The sequence below is a fragment of the Rasamsonia byssochlamydoides genome (genome assembly GCF_041956645.1).
Source record: "Rasamsonia byssochlamydoides strain NRRL 3658 unplaced genomic scaffold VTN77scaffold_55, whole genome shotgun sequence".
Lineage (NCBI taxonomy): Eukaryota > Fungi > Ascomycota > Eurotiomycetes > Eurotiales > Trichocomaceae > Rasamsonia > Rasamsonia byssochlamydoides.
In genome coordinates this window covers 25,731-47,403 of record NW_027192438.1, presented here as the reverse complement: position 1 = coordinate 47,403, position 21,673 = coordinate 25,731, and the positions used below count along the sequence as shown (strand labels likewise).

The following is a 21,673-nucleotide window of genomic DNA, read 5'->3' as shown; positions in this document are numbered from 1 at the left end:
GCTGCGAAATGACAGGAACTCGAGGTTCACAACGCAGGCCTCCAAGACTACATGTATGGTTCTGGTTGGCTCATACGCCGCAAATTCCACTGGAAGCAACCTACAGGCTCTCTATCGCAATGTTCACCTGTTCAAAGTACCCGTCGATTAATATACTGGAACAAGACTGAGAGCTCAGCTTTTAGCTCTAGCATCAAGCTATTGGAATTGAAATGCTATTATCTTGGTTCTGGCCTCGTTCCTGATCCTGAATTATCAGCCATTGACATCTATATTACATGTCAGATTCTGGGAGTTCTACAAACAAAGCAATCTCACCCGTGAAGCAGGTGGCTATCCGAGACAACGAACGGGATGGAATCATATCGATCCCCTAGGATTTGGACTAATAATCAGCCTGGTCGTCTATAGCCATCGTCTTTTAGTCTTGTCAGCTAGGAGTTTTATCTAGTTCATAGTCAGTCAGTCAGAATAGATCGTCCCATCGTCTCTGTTGATGCATTCCTTCTTAGTGATAGCGGCCATGCAGCCCGGTCGAGGATCTGTGTTCACTATGGTTACTTCACTGTATAAGAAGCCTTTCCGATATCTGTATGCCGGATCCACCTCCTGGTAGTCACTTTCTTGCAGATTCACTCTGCTATCGGATCGCTTCACTAACACCCTCGCTTAGCAGCCGAAACAGTGAATACGACACCCGATCTTCCCCCTCGAGGGTGATCAATTCAAGGCTTTCGCCCACTGGAATCCTTCTCTCCTTCTTTCTTCTCTCTCTACAACCCACAGACTCTGGCAAATGCCCTTGTTTCTTCATATTATAGGACACGACAAATCTTCCATAACAGCCTTGTATATACCTCTTCTACTTCTGACTTCCTGATCCCTTCTCAAACCTCCTTTCGATTTGGGACAGCTCTTGAGCTGGCTGCATATTATGGAGAGACCTTCTCGACGATGGTGGCCGATCTATCGCTTCACACCTGTCCATGGGACCATCAACTGCGTGGGCTACTTACAGGATGATGCCCTGGCTCAAAAAAAAAAACCTTCCTCTTAACAGTCTTCCGATGGACCCTCTTCGCCGTTGGATTCTCCGCTCGCTATGAGTCTGTCTTGGTGTGGATTTACCTGTAAGTTCCTCTCGCTTGTTCCTCTGGCTATGTGCTAATCCTCGCCATTTAGCTTCTGGCATTCTGCGTGGGATTTGGGACCACAATCCCCGTATTTGCATGGGAGACGTCAATGAAACTATGTGTTTCTTACTGGAACCACCATGCATGGGGTAGATATATCCTTTCGATTTCTTTCTAGTTTTGATCTTTCTAATTTTCATGATCCGTGCAAAATCCAGACTTGTTGCTGAATATGACTGAGAGGAGGCCCGGTCCATTGCCTCCCTATCCTGGCCCTTCCACTCTACACAGGCATCCAAGGCCTTTCTGATCGCAAGATCAATTCGTCTCGCGAGCCCATTCTCCGGTACTGGACCTCATCGGACTGGTGACATCGGTCAGTCGGTTCGGCGTGTATCATGAAACTTGATTGAGTTCACAAGATCACCTTGCTCCTACCTTGTTTAAAAGGCATGCGTTCGATGCAGACACTGGATTCTTACAAATTTGTCCTGCGGCCCTTCGCAATGTCCATACTGGCGGCATATGCTAGAAGAGCAACAATTGTCTGCAATACAGACATAGACATGTTTCAGCGTCCCTGGTCGGCTACCTGTTCTCCAGCCGAGTTACGATGCTGGTGGACAGAACGACTCAGGTGCACCACAATCTCATGGTCCCAATCGGAGACATCTTTGACGCTCTGCCAGTCCGAGTAACCAAAAACACTATCAGGACCAAACGCCAGCCTTTCTCCGAGCAATTGTTGACCGAAAGTCTCGTTGTTTGTTTTCTTCCTAACGACGTCAAAAATTTTTGCAGTAAGTGACCCCATCCCTTTCATTTTGTGGTTGTTGGCGTTGTTTCTTTGCATTGTCAGTGTTGGCGATGTGTTTCTATGTCGATATTTGATTCTCACGGATTTCCCCCGTTGTGCGCATAAGATTTGTCGCAGCCTGTAGCAGTATGTGTGGATGCTAACAGGGGTATAGATGGCAATGACTCCTTTGACTCTTTCCAGATTGTAGATAACTTTGTTGGCGCAGCCGATACCTGGTTCAGAATCACCAAGAAGTTGGTGCCATGGTGCCTCTTTTTGGCGAGTCTGCAACAAACTTTGATTTCCTAGATGTTAGACGAATACGTCTGGTTCGACGACGGACACTCTAGAAAATATCCTTTGATGCCATGGCTCAGGAAGCAGTTCATTCGTCTCCAGCAGTCAAGCAATGAAAACAGCCATTTTTCGAAATGAAAAATGACGGAATGGGGACGGATCGATTCGGTCGTGTCATATGCGATGAAGACCACAAAGTATAGATCATTTCATCCCGAGCATATCGATCTGTCTCTACCTTGTGGCAAAACATCGCTGGTTGCGGACTGCAACTCTAATGCCGAAAAGAGCAATGGATCTTTGACGCTATCTGGAGACAAGACCCACGACGAGTTCGACCTGGCAGACACAAAAATTACACTTATCATGTTTGATCCCCTCAAATGAAGGAGACGCAATTCTCCCGCCGGTGAATATGATTTGCTTGCTGTAATGAGCGGTACCAGTACTTGCAACAAAAGTGTTTGCAGATTCGATGAACTTACTGGAATCAGGAAAGAACCCGAGGTTTTTCAGGTCGGCTATCTCACCAGGAGAAATAATCACCCCGACCTCTGCAATAGGAGCGCCACCTCCTCAGTGCAGATGGAGACTTGGTTATCAATGAAAAAGCAGCTGATTGATTGCATTCTCGTTGATCCTTATCATGGGCTATGTTGTCGTGTCCTGAGCCTTACTGAGAGCTTATATAGGCCCAAAGCAACTCCCCAGCAGGGGAAAGAGAGGTGGCTCTGCCACAAGCAACAAAGTAAGAAATTGTTTATACTTTTTTCCTGCCTGTTAGCAAAGAAGAATGTGCCTAGGCTGGTTCAAACATGACTGTTGCCCTCACCACATAGCCATACCATGCTCTTTCCTCATGCTTTTCTGACATACTTCTTATATATGGACAGTCGTCGCAGCAACAGCAAGCTAAGGTAAGGCATTTGAAGAAGGAACTGGCAGCATGATAATTGAGATTTTGCAGATGGGCGACTTTCGGGAAAACAACATCGCGACTGGGAACATTAAGAGGGATAGCGGGGAATCCATAACGAGAATGCCCTATTGTCGTCTGACGCTGCAGACACACCTAGTGTTCAAGAAAAACTTCTAACCAATATTGCCAGATTCAAATACTTGATGCCAGATGCCAGCATTCTGACAGAGCGGGACAAACCAACTCTACCGCCGTCTATGGCAACTTGCGACGCGTACCATATTACGACTTCTCGGATTTGGCGGGCAGGCTAATCGCCAAAGACAAGGTACGATTCGACAGCCCGACTGGGGGAAGCTCTGAAGCTCGTGCATGCTCGACGTGAGTTGTATGTCAACCAGTTGGCCACATTCAGTCTGTCCTTAACGGGCCCATACATGACAATAAGAATTGTTACGTATCCAAAATTGCCAATCCAACTAAGTAATTCCCATCATATCTGTCCAGATAACAGATGAGGGCCAATCCGAATCCTTTCCAAAAGATTCGCAATCGACTACTGCACAAGGAAACGAGTAGAGGTCTGTGGCGATATGATCGCTCGGTTAGTAGAAAGATGGCCACATGACATACAAAGTCCTGAAACGGGCAATCATCTCAAGTGTATCGAGGCTGTTGTTTCTAACAGCCTTATACTTCTGCTGTTGACACCCTGGTGGGCAGCACTTGCCACGTGCTGCTCGCTCGATCCTGCCATTTTGAAGAACCCATTACGGGACATCTGTCAGAAATCTTCCCCTCGCCCAAATTCATTCCTAGCTGAGTGCTTTCTTTCTGCTGACAACATCGACATGTTATCGCATGGCAAGTTGCATGTACACCGGGTTCATGCAACGGTGCAAAACTGGCTATTGTATAGGTCTGACCTCACTGTTGTGCCGCGAAAACAACAAGGTGAAGATTCACCCTATTGTTTCTATACACATGGACTAATATTGCATCAGACCGTCCACGCTGCCCCCGTTGTAGCTCCCTGGAGCACCCAGGGGAGTGTCGCCCCCCAGAACGATTGATAGAGTTATATAGGGTTCGCGGGTGCGGAAGGGTGTTCGGTGTTCGGGTCGGCCGGGAATTACGTTAAAAGATGTTAGAAATTTTAGTGGTTATGCCTAAACCTTAGTCCTCTATACAGGAATTAAAGAATCAGTTAGGCACCGCTAGATAGACCATACCAGTAAAAGAAGGGTTAATCTAATTTCCCTAGTAATTTTGATAGTAATAATCCTAATAATAATAATAATAATAATTATATTAATAGGAATAATGGCTTTACTAATATTAATATATAACCTTGTCTAGTAAAGAGGCAAAGAAGAACTGCCATTCTAGGAATTATATTAGGTTGAGTTTAACACAAAGCTCAGGGTATCTTGCTAGCCAGAGTAATACTATTGCCAGACCAATTAAGTATTTCTATCCAAGATTATCCTTGTTCCTTCTAAGAGGATAGAGCTATATTAGTTTCCCTGATACTTACAAGAAAGCCCACAGATGGAGAAGATGAGTGCCATGGCATATCTAAAAAGCCGTCCATCCCTAGCAAGATATTGGCACACACCGCAGGCAAGGATATTCCATTCTCCCATGCAGAGGATGAGCTGTTGGTGAAACTAAAGGAAAAAGACAATCTGGCATGGAGTAGGATTGCAAAGCACTTCCCAGGGAGGACGAATGGTTCTCTCAGTTAAGGTGATCACGCGTATATGATCTGGTCGGACAGGTTACTTGCCCATGCGCAAGAGTTATTTTGGAAAAATCGTGGTCACATGTATAGATTGCCATCGGACATGCGCCAATGTTGCACATACGCCAGGTTCTTTCTGAAATTCGTGGTCGACCGTATAGATTAATCGTAAAAGCACCTGCGTCTGTTTTCTGTATTAGTGTGTCAGGGTTGCGTCTGTCCGTCCTGCGCATACTCGCCCAGGAATCATATCCTCAAACGACGGTGAGGAGATCCCGAAAATGCCGGATCTCCAACATCTTCGACTAGGAGGTGGTCAATTATTGACGACTGGACACTGCATACGCAGGGCTAGTGATTCGCCTCCAATGCGGTTTAGTACTATCTGTCTAGACTATGTATCATTCCCGAGCTGGGGAATTAAGGTCCCATCACCCGGCGCTATCCATTCAGCCTAGAAGGTGGCATCCCCAGGCACCGTGCCTGGAGAATGCGGGGTTAATGAGGAAAATCATTTATTTGACTGGGATGGCCGTCCAGCTGACCAATTCTGATTTTGGCTATTTGCCTGTGTCATATTGTCCGATGCAGGGTAGTTGGCCAGAGAGAATATTCTGAATGCACTGCACTGCAGTCAGTCATCTCGACTGCAGCGTGATGATGAAGGACACTCACAAGGAGGAAAAGGAGGCCAAAGGAATACCAGATTGCAGCTATCTGAGCAGTCTGATTGTGTTAACCGGTGTATCCTTTACTCTGTACTTTGGGTCGTGTGGGATGAAGAGAAGAGAGATCTGCCGGAGTGAGCAATGACGCTATGACTGTCGCACTATATGCTAAATGCTCAGTCTGCCACTGAATAAATCCACCCCAGAGATGCGTTAATAGGCCAATAGTGCTTCTGGCCACAGGCAATATTCTTTAATCCCTGACGTATTGTAAGATACAGTACCTCATGCACATAATCTTCTCGTATAATTGTGGTAAACACTCGAAACTAAGTACTGCATCGACTCCCGGATTCCTTCAGGAACTGGAAGTCAACAATCCAGGGGATGGGCTTTCGAGAAGGAAGCTCCACTATATGTGAAACAACTCAAAATCAATTAGTATTGTCGCTTCAGAGTAGTCATTGAACCGTGCAATACAGCAAGATCAATAAACTTAACTCCAACCGATGGAAGGAGGATTTACCCCACGACGAGTGAGCTGAGAGTGGGAATTACTACGCCGGAATATAGACTTTAGGTCCTGACTGTAGCTGTATTCCTCAATCCAATTAGGCAAGACACGGGTGCAGCCATGTTGTCGGTTCTAAGAATGAGGACGTATTAATTCGTCGAGATTGTACGACATGTTTTGGCATGCTCGTTTTCCTTGTATCATAGGCTACCCATTTATCTAAGAAAGGTACAAAGGAGAAACAAAGAATTCGAGAAAAAGGGGAGAAAAACGCAATCTCAATTCAGCGCGGAAAACGGCTAGACAAGAAGCGAAGGACTAGATACAGCTCAAAACTTCTCGTTTTCGTTCATCATCATCATCTTCTTCCCTCCCTCATGAGCACGCAGAACGCAAACCACTCTCAATCAATGCCTGCCTTTCCCAATCCTCGTTTCGGCACCCACGATCAGCAATCGACGGTAATATTGGCCACCTACAGACACTGGGAGTAGTAAGGGTTCTGCTCCTGACAGGTGTACGGGGAGGCACAGGTAGTTGGGCCAGTCCAGCCCTCACCACCGCACTGTCCCCAGTGCTGAGCGACGCCACTGCCAGAGCCGGAAGAGCTGGTAGTCGTGGGCGTGGACGAAGTGGTGGTTGTAGTGGTGCTAGAGCCACCGGAACCGCCGCCAGAGCCACTGCCAGAACCACCGGAACTGAAGGTCGAGCCGATGGGACCAACCTTGATGTTCGAGTAGATCACATAGGAGTTAGGGCTCTGGGATTCAACGGTGGCGGGAACACCAGAGGAAGTGGAACAGCTACCTCGGGCCACACCGGGGGTGCTTGTAGACTCGTTGGTTGGGTAGTCGCTGTCGAGCCACAGCATATTGGCGTCGTAGTCATCCCACACGCTCATGACCAAGACCATACCAGCGGACAGAGCCTCACTGACACCACTCATGCCACCGTGTTGTGCGAAGGAACCTTCTTCTTGGAAGACAGAATTCTCAGCGGTACAGTAAGCGGCATCAATGACATTTCCAGTAATGCCAGCGATGTCGGAGTTGGGCTGGGCATACACGACGTCGTTCTGAATGTAGTAGCGCTTAATTTCAGACAAGGTGCCAGTGGAAGTTCCATCATCAGTGATGAACTGAGTGACAACGGTGATCGGCTGGGTGGTATCAATAGTCATGCCAGGACCATAGAAAGTCGTGTTGCCCAACCGGTACGGGTTGAAATCACAGCCATCAGGATCACAAGTGCCAGCATAGCGAGTAGTGCTGTATGTGCCACCGCAGGCGTTGCCATCACACACCGTATTTGTGGGAGTGTTGCACGGATGGGCGGTAAGCGCTTGAGAAATGCTGTTCGATTCCCAGATATCTATTTCTGCACAGCAGGACCCGAGGTTCCCAACACCAGTATTGGCATTATTGGAGGAAGGTGTCCAGCCCTCAACGTTGGCCTGGCCTTGGATGAACTTGAGATCTCGGGGACACTGCGAGTCACAGTAGCCCACACCATACTGAGCACCAGCCGCATTATTCGTATACTCGGATACACCACCGTCGGCATCCATAACAACGAGGTAGAGGGCGCCGTTGAGACCGCAGGGCAGGTTTGAGACATCCACTGTGAAGGTAAACTCCTGGTTCAGCAGATTGAAGATCTGGTAGTGGGTGTCATCCGCCATTAGGTAGACACGGGAGCCGACGTTCGCTCCATTCGAGTTGTCGGTGACAAAGTTGAGACGAACTTCATTGCCGCTGGTGGTGATACCGTAGGTGCTCTCGTAGTCAGCACCATCGACAGCGCATTCTTGGGCACAGGTCGTATCGGTATCGCAGATGGAGGTATCCCAGGTATTGCCGGTATAGCAGTTGGTGCTGGTGCCGACCTGGTGGACCCAGCGCCAGTTGGCATCAAGGACGATAGAGCCGTCGATGGTGGTACAACTGCCGCCGGTGCTGCAGGTCTCCCAAGTCAGAGAAGGGTGGACCTCAGCCTGCAAGGTGCCAATCTGCTGGCCCTGGGCAGCAACCACGAGGGAACAGAGAATGAGAGCATTTTCGTAGAGTCTGTAAGAAAGAGAGGCGGACATCTTTGCTGTTGGTCGAGCTGGTTGTTTTGATGGTTCAGGGTGCTTGCAGAGAATGGAATGGATTGTTCTTCATTGCCGCGAAGAGAATGTCCCTTTTATATTCATTTCTTTTCATCTCCTGGACCGCATCACCTGCCTGACGAAATCAGAGCCAAAGAGCTCATCTCCAACGGCTCCACGGACCGCCAGCCCGCTGAGCTCACAAGAAGCCCCCCTAGGATTAATTGCGAAATCTTCGTGTAGTAAACACAGATCGAATTTCCCTCGATGAAAATGGTAGAGCCCTGGAAGGATCAAGGGTAGAAACTTTGATCTTCATACCCCGCACGGAGTTACTCGGGGGTCGTCGGAGAAGGATGAGTATCAGTTTTCCCTGTCAGCTGGCGTTGACGAACTAAACATGCAGAAAGCAAATTGGGTATACATTGTTTTGAAAACTTTGGCAAAGTCCCTTCATTAATAAACTAATCTAGCCTCTTTTTCTTAGCTCCATTTCTACTCAGAGCTTATTCGGCCTTGTCGCATCAGGAAAGCGTTCGGAATCCCGGGACGGACCCCTGGGAAGGTTGCAATGAAGATAAGAATCCTGCATCTCGTTTTCTCTCACATAAACAGGGTGCAGATTCTGGGCCGCTATCGCTGTTCCTGAATCATCACGGCACATACACCTGTAAGTCCACACAGCGCGGGGTTTCTCGCGGATTATCGCCTCTACGTTTTCTCGGATTATCGCTTTTACGTTCTCTATGTGTCTGAACCGGTATGAGAGGTGATGAGTACGTCCCAAAAGAAATTCCCAGAAGGAATTGTGTTGGCGATGAAATGTTCCTGCTGGTCGTGGTGTGCATGTTGGAATTGCTCGCAGTCGGCAGTCTCGGTGGCCTTTTTGGTCCTCATCCTCCTTCATTATTATTATTTTTTGTTGCCCGTGCGTCGCCTCCACTGCTGTGAAGAAACGGTGTTTCGGTCCCTGTCGTTTCCCCAGAGTTCGCGCCCTGCTGTCTGCTCCTTCTTGGTACGTCCCTGCCTGCAGAGAAATTAAATTAACTTCTCCAAGGGCCAGAGACTGTCTCTGGTACGGCATGCAGACCGACGGACTGTCGGTGATCTGCTGCAGAGAGTTGCACAATGTCGTGTCATCGTTTCTGCAATTTCCAGGGTCTGCGATGCAGATGAATATCGGATTTGTTGAACCTTGCATGAGTTGCATTGCTGTGATCCCGACCAACCTGAGCAATCTCTTCGGTGGAATCTGACCGCAGACCCGGCCAAATCTCCCTGTTCATCTCGTCGCTGTTGACTGAGCGTCGAGAGGAGTAGGAGTCAGAGTGCAAGAAACGCATCTGGTTCTCTGACCTCAGACTACTCATATAAAGCATCAACCTTCTTTTCCGGAGTCAATTCAGCATCTCCCTAGCTTCCCCGCTCTGTCTTGTCTTCTTCTCCATCTGCTAAACGGATCTGCTTATTTCTCTTGCCCATCATGAGATTTACCAGTGTGCTCACCGCAGCCGGCGCAGCAAGTCTTGTACTCGCTGCTCCTGGGGCCCGGACCAAGTCGAAACGAACTTCGACCTTTGAATGTATGTCGCTCTGTGGGCGTTTTTAGTCTCTCTCTTCACATCCAACACTCATGCTGATACTTTGTGATCAGGGTTTGGAACCAATGAGTCCGGCGCAGAATTCGGAAGCGGAAACATCCCTGGCGTTTTGGGTACAGACTACACCTGGCCGAATACGTCGGCCATCGACATCCTACGCCAAAAGGGAATGAACATCTTCCGTGTGCCGTTCCTCATGGAGCGATTGGTGCCCAATAGCATGACGGGCTCTCCAGATCCAACGTACATGGGTGATCTAATTGCTGTAGGTTTCCATTTGTCGATGTATATAGTTCGGTATGGACGTGACGCTGAGGTTATATTCGTTAGACGATCGATTATATTACGTCCACGGGTGCCTATGCCATCGTTGATCCGCATAATTTTGGTCGATAGTAAGTATCTTGCCTGAATTGTGCTCCCCATTATTGGATTAGGGGATTTGGATTATTATTAATCGCCGATTTGTTGCTTATCAACCTAACAGCTACGGAAACATAATCAACTCGACCAGCGACTTCGGTGCCTTCTGGACTACCGTCGCATCGCAGTTCAAGGACAACTCCCTGGTCATTTTCGATACCAGTAAGTTTGAATACTACTTTGTTATTGAATAAGATGTCACAGAAGAAAAGCCCTGATAAATTGAACAGACAACGAATACAACACCGAGCCCCAGCAAACCGTCTACGATCTCAACCAAGCCGCCATCAACGCCATTCGCGCCGCGGGTGCCATGTCTCAATATATCTTCGTCGAGGGCAATTCCTGGACAGGGGCGTGGACCTGGACGTCTGTGAACACGGATCTGGTCTCCCTGACCGACCCGTCAAACAAAATCATCTACGAGATGCACCAGTATCTGGACAGCGACGGTTCCGGAACATCAGACACATGCGTGTCGACGACAATCGGCCATGAGCGCGTCCAGTCGGCCACGGAGTGGCTGATCAGCAACAACAAGCAGGCCTTCTTGGGAGAGTTCGCCGCTGGTGCCAATAGCGTTTGTGAAACCGCTGTCCAGGGCATGCTGGACTACATGGAGGAGAACTCCAACGTTTGGCTCGGCGCCGAATGGTGGTCAGCTGGTCCTTGGTGGGGAACCTACATGTTCAGCATGGAGCCTCCCAGTGGAACCGGCTATTTGAACTATTTGCCCCTGCTCGAGCCCTACTTCCCTGGCGGTAGTTTTACCAATCCAACGACGACCGCGTCGTCGTCGGCTGCCCCGACGTCATCCACCACGTCCACCACATCCACGAGTGCGAGCAGCACTTCCACTGCATATGCCCAACATTGGGGGCAGTGTGGCGGCGAAGGCTGGACTGGCCCAACTACCTGCGCATCTCCCTACACTTGCCAGGAGCAGAACCCTTACTATTCTCAATGTCTGTAGATGGGGTGGATTGAAATGTGCTGGCTTTAAGGAGCAGTGATGATGTACGGCAGTATTTGACCTCAGGACATCCTGTGGCTGAAATGTGATGGGAGGTGTTTTATGATCAGCAGCCTATATTTGATGAATGGTCTGAGATTCTTCCACAACCCACATTTCTTTCTAGTCCCTTTATTATTGGTGCCTGCTCACCTTTTGACTATAACCCTATAACCCTTGGCTAGGCATCTGCCTATCTATTGGCTCTTTGCATGGATTGTAAACGACCTTAAAATTCCAGGTATACTGCCGTAATAGATCCCTGGTAAATAATAGTTTCTATTTGAAAGGTAATATCTCCTCAGAAGACATTACAGCCGCCAGATGGCCCAGCTCTGGCATGATTAGGGAAAGCGCTCTAATATAATTAGTCTTCTTAAAATATTCGGACTGTTATTTACCTCTGGTTAAGACCTTCTAGTCTCGCTATTTTTGAACCTACTCAGTCCGATAATGTTCAAGTGCCGCTATGCGCAGAGAGGTCAGTATGATATGGTATCTTACTCTTGCCTCATTAATCGAATAATGATCTGCATTGTCATTAATCTGTTGTGAAGCGCTTCTTCAAACAGACTCATTTCAGCCAAGAACGGCTTGACAGCTTTAAAAGCCGCCTCCAATACCTCTTTCTGCCTTTGAAAGAGATTCCTTTCGAAATGGCACCCATTTTCCTCTTTGGACGAAGATCTCCTTGTGGTTTGAAAGAGGATCCTGAAAATCATGTTAAAAAAACGCAAGCTCCCAAAGACTCTCGAGACTCATAACATCATCCAGCAGATCTATCAGTTCCTGGACCGGGATGAGAATGTTTTCAATTTCAATGAGGCCGTGGGTATTGGACCGCGTGGCTCTCGGTTGATGGAACTTGCCCACAAATACTTTGCGCCTAACAAGCCGGATGTCGACATTAGCTATAATGTCAGAACAATTCTTCGGAACGTCCTTCAGCATCCCGCGGATCGCTACCCGTTTACAAGCAACTACCGAACTGTTTGGTATAATGTGCAGTTGGTTGTTGCTGCTATGGAGACAACAAAGATACCATTGCATGAAGATGTGCCTTATACTGCAAAGTTAAGAGGCTCTACCGGTATAGGCCGATTCGCCATACCAATAAGGAATTGTTCCAATCTTAGTTTCATGTTCAATGAGGTTCGAGGTCTCAAGGTCCTGAGCGGCATTGTTATTGATGGTGAACTCGTGGGCTATGAAGGTCAATGGTGGAGCCCTGTCTGCGTGACCTCAATGAAAGGGCTGCGTGTGGCCAGCATTGCCGACCAATTTGTTGCAGTTCAAGTCAGGGATATGACTGGTTGGCATGCAAGATGGCATGGTACATACCCTGGTCAGAGCTCAATTTTTCAGCTGGAGTAATCGATAGATCCAAATATCGCTTATTGGTAGGATTCCGATATCCAAGCTCAATAAGCTTATTACCCTAGCCTCTACATTAGCAAACGGAGGTCTGCAAGACATTGTGCCAATTGGAGCCAGGCAACTCACATCGTACGATACTACAAGTTCACTTTGGTATGACTCCCACTCCAACTGATCCCGCCAAAGATCCTGGTGGCAAGCTGAAACTTCAACCCAAACAACAAACCGAAAATCTTGATCGAAACTCCCCAGTCGAAGAAAACAATAACGGACAGCAGAGAAATGCTAGAACTAAGAGGGCCAAACATGTATATAAAGATGTGCCAGCTACGAAACGGCGAAAACGAACCACAACAGCCTAACCACATCTTAACCTAGGAATTGGCTTTCAAACGTTCAAACGTTGTCAATGTTGTAATTGCTCATCTTCAAAGTCTGACAACAATAACAATATGTTTCTAGACATTGTAGATTGATGCTCTATTGATTTCAACAAGATCTGTAGTAACAATAAATTCCCATGATGCTCTGGTTGATTTTAAATCAGGTAGAGACTTCCATGGTTATCCATCAGATCATCCATAGGACATGCCCTTAAAGTTTCCTGTCTGCCTTTAATCTCACTCCAGAATCTAGAGTCTACACAACTCATAATACAGTACGTAAGACTTGAGCCCCTACTGTCCACAGACAGACCTGAAGCAATATAAGCTGTCACCCGACACAGAAGAACCTCCTGCTGTGAGTATCAGGCTTCATTGCTAAAGTCACCATATGCCAGCACCCTTAAATTGCGGATCCCTTCTGAGCTAAATGCCTAGTCAGCAAACTCGCATAGTTCCTCAGCTAGGGAGCCAGAAGTTCGCCATTCACAGTATAGATGCCCGCCTTTACTGATGTTGAAGATTGACGAGCAGCTGAGATACTCTTCCAATCGATCTTCACTTATTGAGTTATCATCATTTTTCAGGGGATTAGCATCCAATGCACGAAAAGGTGGATAGTCTCGGTCAATACAGCCGTTGTGCCCTACTCTGCGTTTCATTATTAGACTTTATATAAGACTAACCTTTAGATATATTTATAGAGCTCTATTAGAACCTTATTATAGTTATATGCAATTTAATAATAAGGACTTATAAGATATAGAAGTAGGGTATGGTACAAGAAGCAAAAGAATATTAAGGAGAATTGAATACTCTCTTTTTAGATAAATGGTCATCATGAAAAGAAGCCATTTTAGATGAGGAGTATTCATCATATTTATGTAATTTAGAAGCCATTCTTATAAATAGAGTAATAGAGAAGCAAAGCTGCTAACTCTAAAATAAAGGAAAAACAAGGATCTATAGATGAACAGGCTATAAGTGAACAAGCATGATTGCATTAGTATAAAACATAGAGAGATATGGATAATGGATGAGGTTGTGTAAAGTTGCCAAAGTTATCATTGCCTAGTCCAAAAAGCGGTAAGGTCAAATAGTTACATGAGGGAAGTGACGCTGAAAGCGGCGTCGACTGACACCAAAAAAGGCGTCGATTCCCCTGACTTACAGACTATAGAGGTAGTTATCGACGAACGCGACGGAGTCATATCGACACCATATTTTTTTTTAAAAAAAGATCAGCCTCTGTATGTACTGTACATGCATCTATTTTCTCATTACTCTGAGCCTTTCTCCAATTAAATTAACTAATCATCGTCTTTATTTCAGTCTTGAACCAACCAACTAGGAGTCCTACTTTGCTTTGTGTTAGTCAAAGTTGATCGATCAGACGGTCTTTATCGTTTGCAGCTGACTTCCAAAATAAATAAATAAATAAAATATTAAATATTAACAAAAAAAAAAGGAATTCTATAGTAATTAGCAGGTATTAACCATTTCATGTCTCTGTCTGCAATAGTAAAATGGTCATACTGTGGAACCTTGAAAAACAGTTAGTTGGATAGATAGATAACTGACGGTTCTTGACGACCTTTTCCAAGTCCAGTACATGCCCTATGAGGTAGTTTGTAGATTGCCAGACCAGATCCGGAAATCTGCACGACGGCCGGGAAAGCAGCTAAGCAAGTACCTGAAAAGCTTAATATCAATTAAATCTTAGTGCTGACATTTAGATTGGTGTACTTGAGTCCGTACTCCATACGGCGTACTCCGTATAAACTTATCCAGTCTCCACTTTTACGTAAAGATGCTCCGTGCGTATTTATTTTGGTCGCGTTCGGCTTGTACTGCACATATATTTTCAGCATGCCAGCTGGCAGTGGCTCCATCTAGGTATCTAGTTTGGCTATCTGCTGGAGATTTTCTTCCTCAAAAAAAAATAGTCTGGCAGAGATGATGCAGAGTCGAGTATGTAGACGTATGTAGATAGATATTTGGTAGATATACAATGTCTATGAATAGGAAAACACGAGATCGCAATGTATTGGATTCCATCTAAAAGTAAGTCTACTATCAAGTACGAAGTCAACAAGCACTGTGGTTTCAACAATACATTTAATAATAGATTTGCCGTGCTCATGAGCAGCCTCCCATTTTATCTGTTCTTCCTATCTATAGGATAAGCAACATGGTAGGTGCACAGGGCTAGTAGTCTTTTTTGATTGGAGTAAGCATGACAAAAAAGGAAAAGAACAAGAAGAAATTAGTATACTCTGCGAGATTACATGCGGCTAAGCATGGGGCTGCTTACCAGCTGAAATCGAAACTAAAGATAGGGCTGCTAAACTGGTAATTTGGCCCTACACTAACATGAAAATGTCCTGCTCTGTTTAGGGGGAAATAGTATAAAAGTCTGCAGAAAGAGCAAGCTTCCCTCATTTCTGCATTGTCATTTCCAATCATTATAGAACAGCAAGAAAAAGTTTTGTTCCTTTCTGTTTGAATATCCACATTGTTTTTTTTTTCTTTCTTTTTTTTTCTTTCCCAAAACCCTCTTAAGAAAGACGACTTAGTCATCTTCGTCTTGTTCATTCATCATGGCAATTTCCTTCCGCGACGTCATCTCCATTATCGAGCTGGTTGTGTATTTCCCCTCGCTCTTCATCGCCATCTTCGTCGCGTCCCGGCATGGATTCTCGCGGAGTTCCGGCTGGATTTTTCTCGTCCTTTTCACCCTCGTTCGTATCATCGGCGCATGCGCCTCCCTTGCCACTATCAGCAATCAGTCTGTCGGGCTTTATATCACGGCCGCAATCTGCAGCTCTGTCGGCCTGTCACCGCTGATTATGACCAATGTTGGGCTTTTGTCGCGGGCGTAAGTCTCTTGAGGAACAGCCTGTGTGTTTTTTTTTTAAGAAGAAACTCGACTAATCCCACCAGCAACGACTCCATCGCGCGCAACACTGGCAACGAGGTGAATCCCTTCGCCTTCCGAATCGTCCACCTCGTCACGATCGTCGGCTTGATCTTGAGCATTCTCGGTCAAACACACAACACGACGAGAGAGGGTCTGACGCAGATCCAATCCAAGACGAAGATCGGGGTCATCCTGTTCATCGTCTCCTGGGTCCTCCTCTGCCTGTTGCTGCTCACTCTCAGCGGTCGTCGTAGCGACATCGAGTCTGGCGAGCATCGCCTGCTGGGTGCCGTGGGGCTGTCCCTTCCCTTCATCTTCGTCCGGCTGCTCTACTCCATCTTGGTGGTTTTCGTCAACAATTCGACGTTCAACCTCGTCACGGGGAACGTCGCGGTCATGTTTATCATGTCAGTGTTGGTCGAGTTCGTTGTCGTCGTGGTCTGCCTGGGCGTGGGATTGACGTTGCAAGTTCGACCTGCTTATGATCGGGATGCTGCTGTTGCTGCTGATGACAGCGAGTATCCTTTGCAGCAGCGGCAGCAGCAGCGTGAGCCAATGATGCCCAAGGCCTATGAGCAGGAGGAAAGGCCGTTCCCGAGGAGGAGTGAGCGAAGAAGAGGTGGCCCTATACACATGCTTGTTGGCATGGCCATGGATGCAGTTGAAGAGAGGAGTCGTCGTTAAGCAGGTCGTCAAACCGGTTTGCAGGAAATTTGTGATGGAAGGAAGACTATAAAAAATTAGAGATATATAGATCAGGAGTTTTAACGCTATTACCAGTAATGTCATGTATTTTTATTGATGTAGCTATGTATTGAGAATTATGTAGCTAGCTTGGAATTTATGTTCTGTTATCAATGTGCAACTTTCGCCCATAATATTCCAACTGCTGTATGTAAATGAACATCCATACCTATATAGATCGCTACCGAATCCGGCTGTATCTGTATCTGTACAGTATACAAGCCTTACGCGTCTCGCTTCGCTCGACTGGTTTTGGACTTTGGAGAGAAAAAAATACCTCTTCTATATGCCCGGGACTCTCTTGGCCCCCAGGCCTACGTACGTACTATATATACTTACTATATAAGTAGTTTTTTTTATTATCTACTTTTCAGGCGGGCTCCCTGCTCATATTCCTTATAAAATTCTATTTACCATTTTTTTTTGTATTAGGTAGTCTTTATTATCTACTTTCTAGGTGGGCTCCCTGCCTATATTCCTTGCTACATATTATTCTTGCCATATCCCTTAGCAATATTAATGTTTGCCTCTATTACTGATATATATCTCTTGCTAATAGGGGCTAAGCAGTTTTTGTGAATAAATTTAGTGTGGGATGCTTACGTATGTACATATAAGTTACTTTTTACAGCCACGTGACAGTGTGCAAAAACGGATTTTAATGTTTTATACGGAGAAGTATATACGCAGAAGAAAAAAGAAGAAGAAGGTAGCATTATAGTATCATGTGAATGAATTAATCATCCTTCATCCTTCTTCCTTCTTCTCCTTATCCTCCTGACTGACCACCGCACGACTTAAGCGTAATGAAAGAAGATAAAATACATCACAGCGAACAAAACCAAAAATCCAAACAAGACTGCCGTAAGAAAGGACACGAAAGGGAAATTAAGCACTTTCGACAGGAGCACGTGAGAAAAGGGATGTACTGTATGTAGTTTATATGGACACGTGATTTCAGTGCCCTTCCTGGTTACCTATTATGGAATACTACCTACTAGGTTAGGCACTGAGGGATCTGTCAGGAATTATTCACGAATTGGATTGGATCATTTTTTTAAAGATTTTATCCTGCTATATTATTGTCTGCTACATTCAGGTTAAAATTTAAAATTTCCACCTCTTCTCGAAGCTTGGAAGTACGGAGTAGGTACTCCGTACATACATAGTTAACAAAAATACAAGCTACATAATTATTGAAGCTAATATGAACCTAATAATAGTGGTTTTTTTTTACGTACAGCGACTCAGCACTTTGCTCTATCGGAACAGTCCTTGACGAGTTGAGGAGGGAATAATTAGGGTAAGGTTAAGGCCTCCCATCGACCTTCGTCTGACCTGACTGAGGTATATTATGCTCGATGATCCCATCTGTTAGTCAGTAATGATCTGTGGTCTAAACAAGACTAGTTTATTATCAATTACGGAAATTTAGAAACTGACACTATACATATTCATAGATTCAAGGTTACTCTTTTGGTAGTCATGGAACGAGGTCGAGGGATCCCAACAGGTACATACGTCTTAGAAGGAGAATATAATAGGCCCAAGGCTTGCAGAATAGGGCTGGGGAGTGTTCTCCAGTTGGATTCATCCCTTTTTCTGACACGATACGTTGATTGAACGATCAATTCAATGAATACGGGCCTCAGCTCGCCTAATTAACCACATTTACAGGTATTATAAGCAGCTTTTTTTTCCTGGAGAGCTAAGAGCTGAGCCGAGCTGAGCAGAGAATTATTTCTGCTAGTATGTGCTTAGTTATGTTAGTACTTATCTTGTCTGGACCTGTCAACATATTACCTATCTATCCATCTATTTCCTTTCTATTTCCTGTTTTTTTCTTCTCTCTTGGTATATAGCATACTCCTCGAGTATTAAAACCTGAATTTAATCTTATTATTAATTCAATAAATCGATTATTATTCTGATTCAGACCAGTAAGTCAAATTTCCTCTGCTCTACAAAGTAAAGCTCCATTATAATATTATCCCTAATCTAATGGGCTCTGGCACCTGTCCCATTTGCAGCAGAGGCTGCAATGAATGCCGCTGGTGTTGTGTCAAGGTAGGTTGAAGTTCCTCAAGATTTAAGCTCTGTTGTCCCTTCCTTTGCTAATGGTTGTACTGTACAATTCTGACAAGTTTCGTTGACCTAATACATTTTCCTAGCTATCCCCCGCGGTATTTTCTGGGTCAATCCAAAGACCAAGGAGGTCACGGTGTTTGGGTCCGGAGACCAACGAGTGAGCATGTCATCCATTGACATGGTCAGGAAGGCCACCGTGGCAGTCTTGAAGAATCCCGGCGCCTTCGCTAACCGGCCGGCATACTTCGCAGACTATACAATCAGCTCAAATGAACTTCTGACAATTCTTAACGAGTTGGAAGGCGCAGAAAAGTGGAAACCAAACCAGATCCCTCTAACGGGGTTCTTTCAGCAAGCAAAACAGCTGTGGGATGCAGATACGGCTAATGGGGTGCAGGACAGGCTCAATTCTACCGCCTATCAGATGCTGGGAACATATGGTTTGTTCGATGAGTCGAACCGATACGGAGCGGACTTTAGTGGGAAGATCGAAGAGGGATTTGGAGTTTCACTGGACGAGTTCAAAGAGATCTTGCGGACAGCCATTGCCTAGAGGCTCATCAATGAATGAAATAAATGATCTCACTGGCGAATCTTATTTTTGATTATTTTACAAGGGGAGATATGGGAGCCACTCTGTAGCCTTGTATCAGTACAGCCAACTGGCCTTTACTATCCAACTGACTTCAGTGGTCTTAGGGTGAGAATATACTAGCCCTTCTCTTCAGAAAAGGAATTGCCCTTAGCTTTTAAGAGTAGTACTACAAATACTCCTGCCCTCTTATTATTCCTCCTTTTATAAGTTGGTCAAAGGATATTACTTGTCAGCTAGGTATAGCAATAGGATAAAAACAAGGATTAAACTATTCTACCTTATTCCTTATCCCTCTATTATCCTATGACCTCTATAAAGTCTTGAATATATAAAAGAAAGAAGATATTATATGCCTCCTATACGTATCTTTGTCTATCTTACCCTGGAAGGGCAATAAAATCAAATAGCATAAATAAATAGTAGTTTTAAAATAGCTTACAATTAATTGCTTTATCATTAATTCTTATAGAATAAGCAGAATAGCAAAGACTTAAGAATATTTATTATTAATAGCTTATTACTTACCTTATAATATTAAGTCATTAGAGGGGCAATATTATAGTCAAATTAGAGAGAGGGAGGAGTCAATTAAATCATAAGGACACGGCCCCAGCACCGCATTGAAGTGAGAGTTTATCGCTCGAGTAAAATAAATAATTCTATTTATGTATTGTCTGAGGGGTAGTTAAAGTGAATGGTACAGTACATGTGCAATAGTAAAGTAGAATTGCTATCTACTACTCCCCTCTTTTTTTTTTCCCCTTTTTTGTTCTGTTCCCCAGGCACTTGTTCCATCCCTTGCGTCGTGGCGCCAAAACTGGCCCTTGACAGGGGAAATATGAGGTTTGTAGAGACAGGTAGACTCAATGCAGGTAATAAAAGAAGAAGAAGGAGGAGGAGGAGGAAAAACCAGGTTGATGAGGGAGGAAGGGTTCTATGCTGATGTTTCTAGTGAAACTTGTATTTCTCAGACAGTCAGAATTCAACGTAATCTACTGCTCTCTCTCTCTTTCCTCTTTCTTTCTTTCTTTTTTCTATGCGTGTGTGCCCTATATACGGGAGCATTCTAGCCCTGCCTGTGTGATTTTTTCCTCATATTCTCCTTTAGATATTTTATTTTTCACTCTTTTATTGGTGGTAATGATCAACAGGATTTTTCCTTTCCGGTGGTCGGTTTCTACTAATCATCTACTTCGTACTACTACTCCGCACACCGCATTTTATTATTCTAGCAAGCTTGTATGGAGTATAGTGGCTACCAATTTTATATGCTATTTTTAATATTGCCACTTTGTTCTCTACTCTATCCTATTCGCATTTAATAGCATATTCTAGATTAAGGGTATAAGCCTGGCACCATCTATTCTTTACTAAAGGAGGGTATACTATGCTATTCTCTGCTTTTCGTATTAATTCTGCAATATTTTCTATATAAAGCCTTTGTATTATTTATTTTATTGCATCTCCGTCGAGCTTAGCGAGGAAGTAATTTAACCTCCATCGACCTACTAAATAAAATAGCCTGTCTGGCTATCTTGGCGGGCCACTTCAGGGCTTCTTCTCCGCCGATCCATCTCCATCGCCAGCCTGGGGTACCCCACAGTCGACCAATCTCTAATCAATACATGGCCTGGCAGGAGGAAAACAAAGCATGAGTTGTTCTTATAGTTGTTCTGATAAGAGTGCCTTTCTTACGAGTGCAGAACGAGTCCAGAAATGCCAACAAAGAAGCGGTGACATCTCACGTCATTAGTTGTCAGGAGAGAATTCCTGCAGACCTATCATAGTATCCGTGCAAGGAGTCCCCTACACCGTACCTTTACTTCCGACAGGGTTTTTCTTTAGGTCAGGGGCCGGATACTGCTGCTGAATCCGTCGTTTATGCAGAGATTGGCCGAGAATTTCCCACCAGCCACCACCACAGCCCGTGGATTGGCGGCTGAACAAACGGATGAAAGGCGATCCCTGGCTCTGCCTGTGTTCTAGAAAATCATCCGGTAAAGAATAAGCAGGCTGCGCCACCAATCCGAGCCGGGCATCCCCGATTGCAACCCCGGCTGGGGTGGCGACAGAAATAGATTTCGGACCCAGCTGGTGCAGGAGAGGGAGGTCATCGATAGGGGTAAAACTGTAAAAGTTAAAAAAAAAAAGAACCGAAAAAAAAAACTGCAAGGGATGGCTTCCTGATCATTATCGTTATCGCTACCCCGTATTATGGTCCGAGCCGACTGCCGGGGCATCTGGCACATGCAGATGAAATGAAGGGAGATTGGCTGGGAGTCAGCCTGACTGCCTTCCGCCACGTACTCGAGTCGACACCGTTTAAGGGTCTTCTTCATCACCAATAGTCCATACAAGACAAAGACC

The 21,673-nt window shown here is 45.4% G+C and overlaps 6 protein-coding genes across 6 annotated transcripts; 4 read left to right on the top strand and 2 right to left on the bottom strand.

Moving 5' to 3' along the window:
- Window positions 1-6,549: 6,549 nt before the first annotated feature.
- Window positions 6,550-8,163, bottom strand: VTN77DRAFT_6958 (uncharacterized protein; the record flags this gene model as incomplete). Its single annotated transcript, XM_069423293.1, has 1 exon — window positions 6,550-8,163. The coding sequence occupies one exon, from the start codon at window positions 8,161-8,163 to the stop codon at window positions 6,550-6,552; it is 1,614 nt and encodes a 537-aa protein (XP_069275715.1).
- Window positions 8,164-8,662: 499 nt separating this feature from the next.
- VTN77DRAFT_6957 (uncharacterized protein) lies at window positions 8,663-9,247 on the bottom strand (the record flags this gene model as incomplete). Its single annotated transcript, XM_069423292.1, has 1 exon — window positions 8,663-9,247. The coding sequence occupies one exon, from the start codon at window positions 9,245-9,247 to the stop codon at window positions 8,663-8,665; it is 585 nt and encodes a 194-aa protein (XP_069275714.1).
- Window positions 9,248-9,646: 399 nt separating this feature from the next.
- VTN77DRAFT_6956 (uncharacterized protein) lies at window positions 9,647-11,160 on the top strand (the record flags this gene model as incomplete). Its single annotated transcript, XM_069423291.1, has 5 exons — window positions 9,647-9,746; window positions 9,818-10,029; window positions 10,095-10,159; window positions 10,252-10,349; window positions 10,418-11,160. The coding sequence occupies 5 exons, from the start codon at window positions 9,647-9,649 to the stop codon at window positions 11,158-11,160; spliced, it is 1,218 nt and encodes a 405-aa protein (XP_069275713.1).
- A 759-nt stretch (window positions 11,161-11,919) lies between these two features.
- Window positions 11,920-12,573, top strand: VTN77DRAFT_6955 (uncharacterized protein; the record flags this gene model as incomplete). The annotated part of the gene is made up of 1 exon (XM_069423290.1): window positions 11,920-12,573. One exon carries the CDS (start codon window positions 11,920-11,922, stop codon window positions 12,571-12,573), a length of 654 nt encoding a protein of 217 aa, XP_069275712.1.
- Window positions 12,574-15,559: 2,986 nt separating this feature from the next.
- VTN77DRAFT_6954 (uncharacterized protein) lies at window positions 15,560-16,563 on the top strand (the record flags this gene model as incomplete). Its single annotated transcript, XM_069423289.1, has 2 exons — window positions 15,560-15,837; window positions 15,903-16,563. The coding sequence occupies 2 exons, from the start codon at window positions 15,560-15,562 to the stop codon at window positions 16,561-16,563; spliced, it is 939 nt and encodes a 312-aa protein (XP_069275711.1).
- Window positions 16,564-18,668: 2,105 nt separating this feature from the next.
- Window positions 18,669-19,264, top strand: VTN77DRAFT_6953 (uncharacterized protein; the record flags this gene model as incomplete). Its single annotated transcript, XM_069423288.1, has 2 exons — window positions 18,669-18,690; window positions 18,795-19,264. 2 exons carry the CDS (start codon window positions 18,669-18,671, stop codon window positions 19,262-19,264), a joined length of 492 nt encoding a protein of 163 aa, XP_069275710.1.
- Window positions 19,265-21,673: the final 2,409 nt, after the last annotated feature.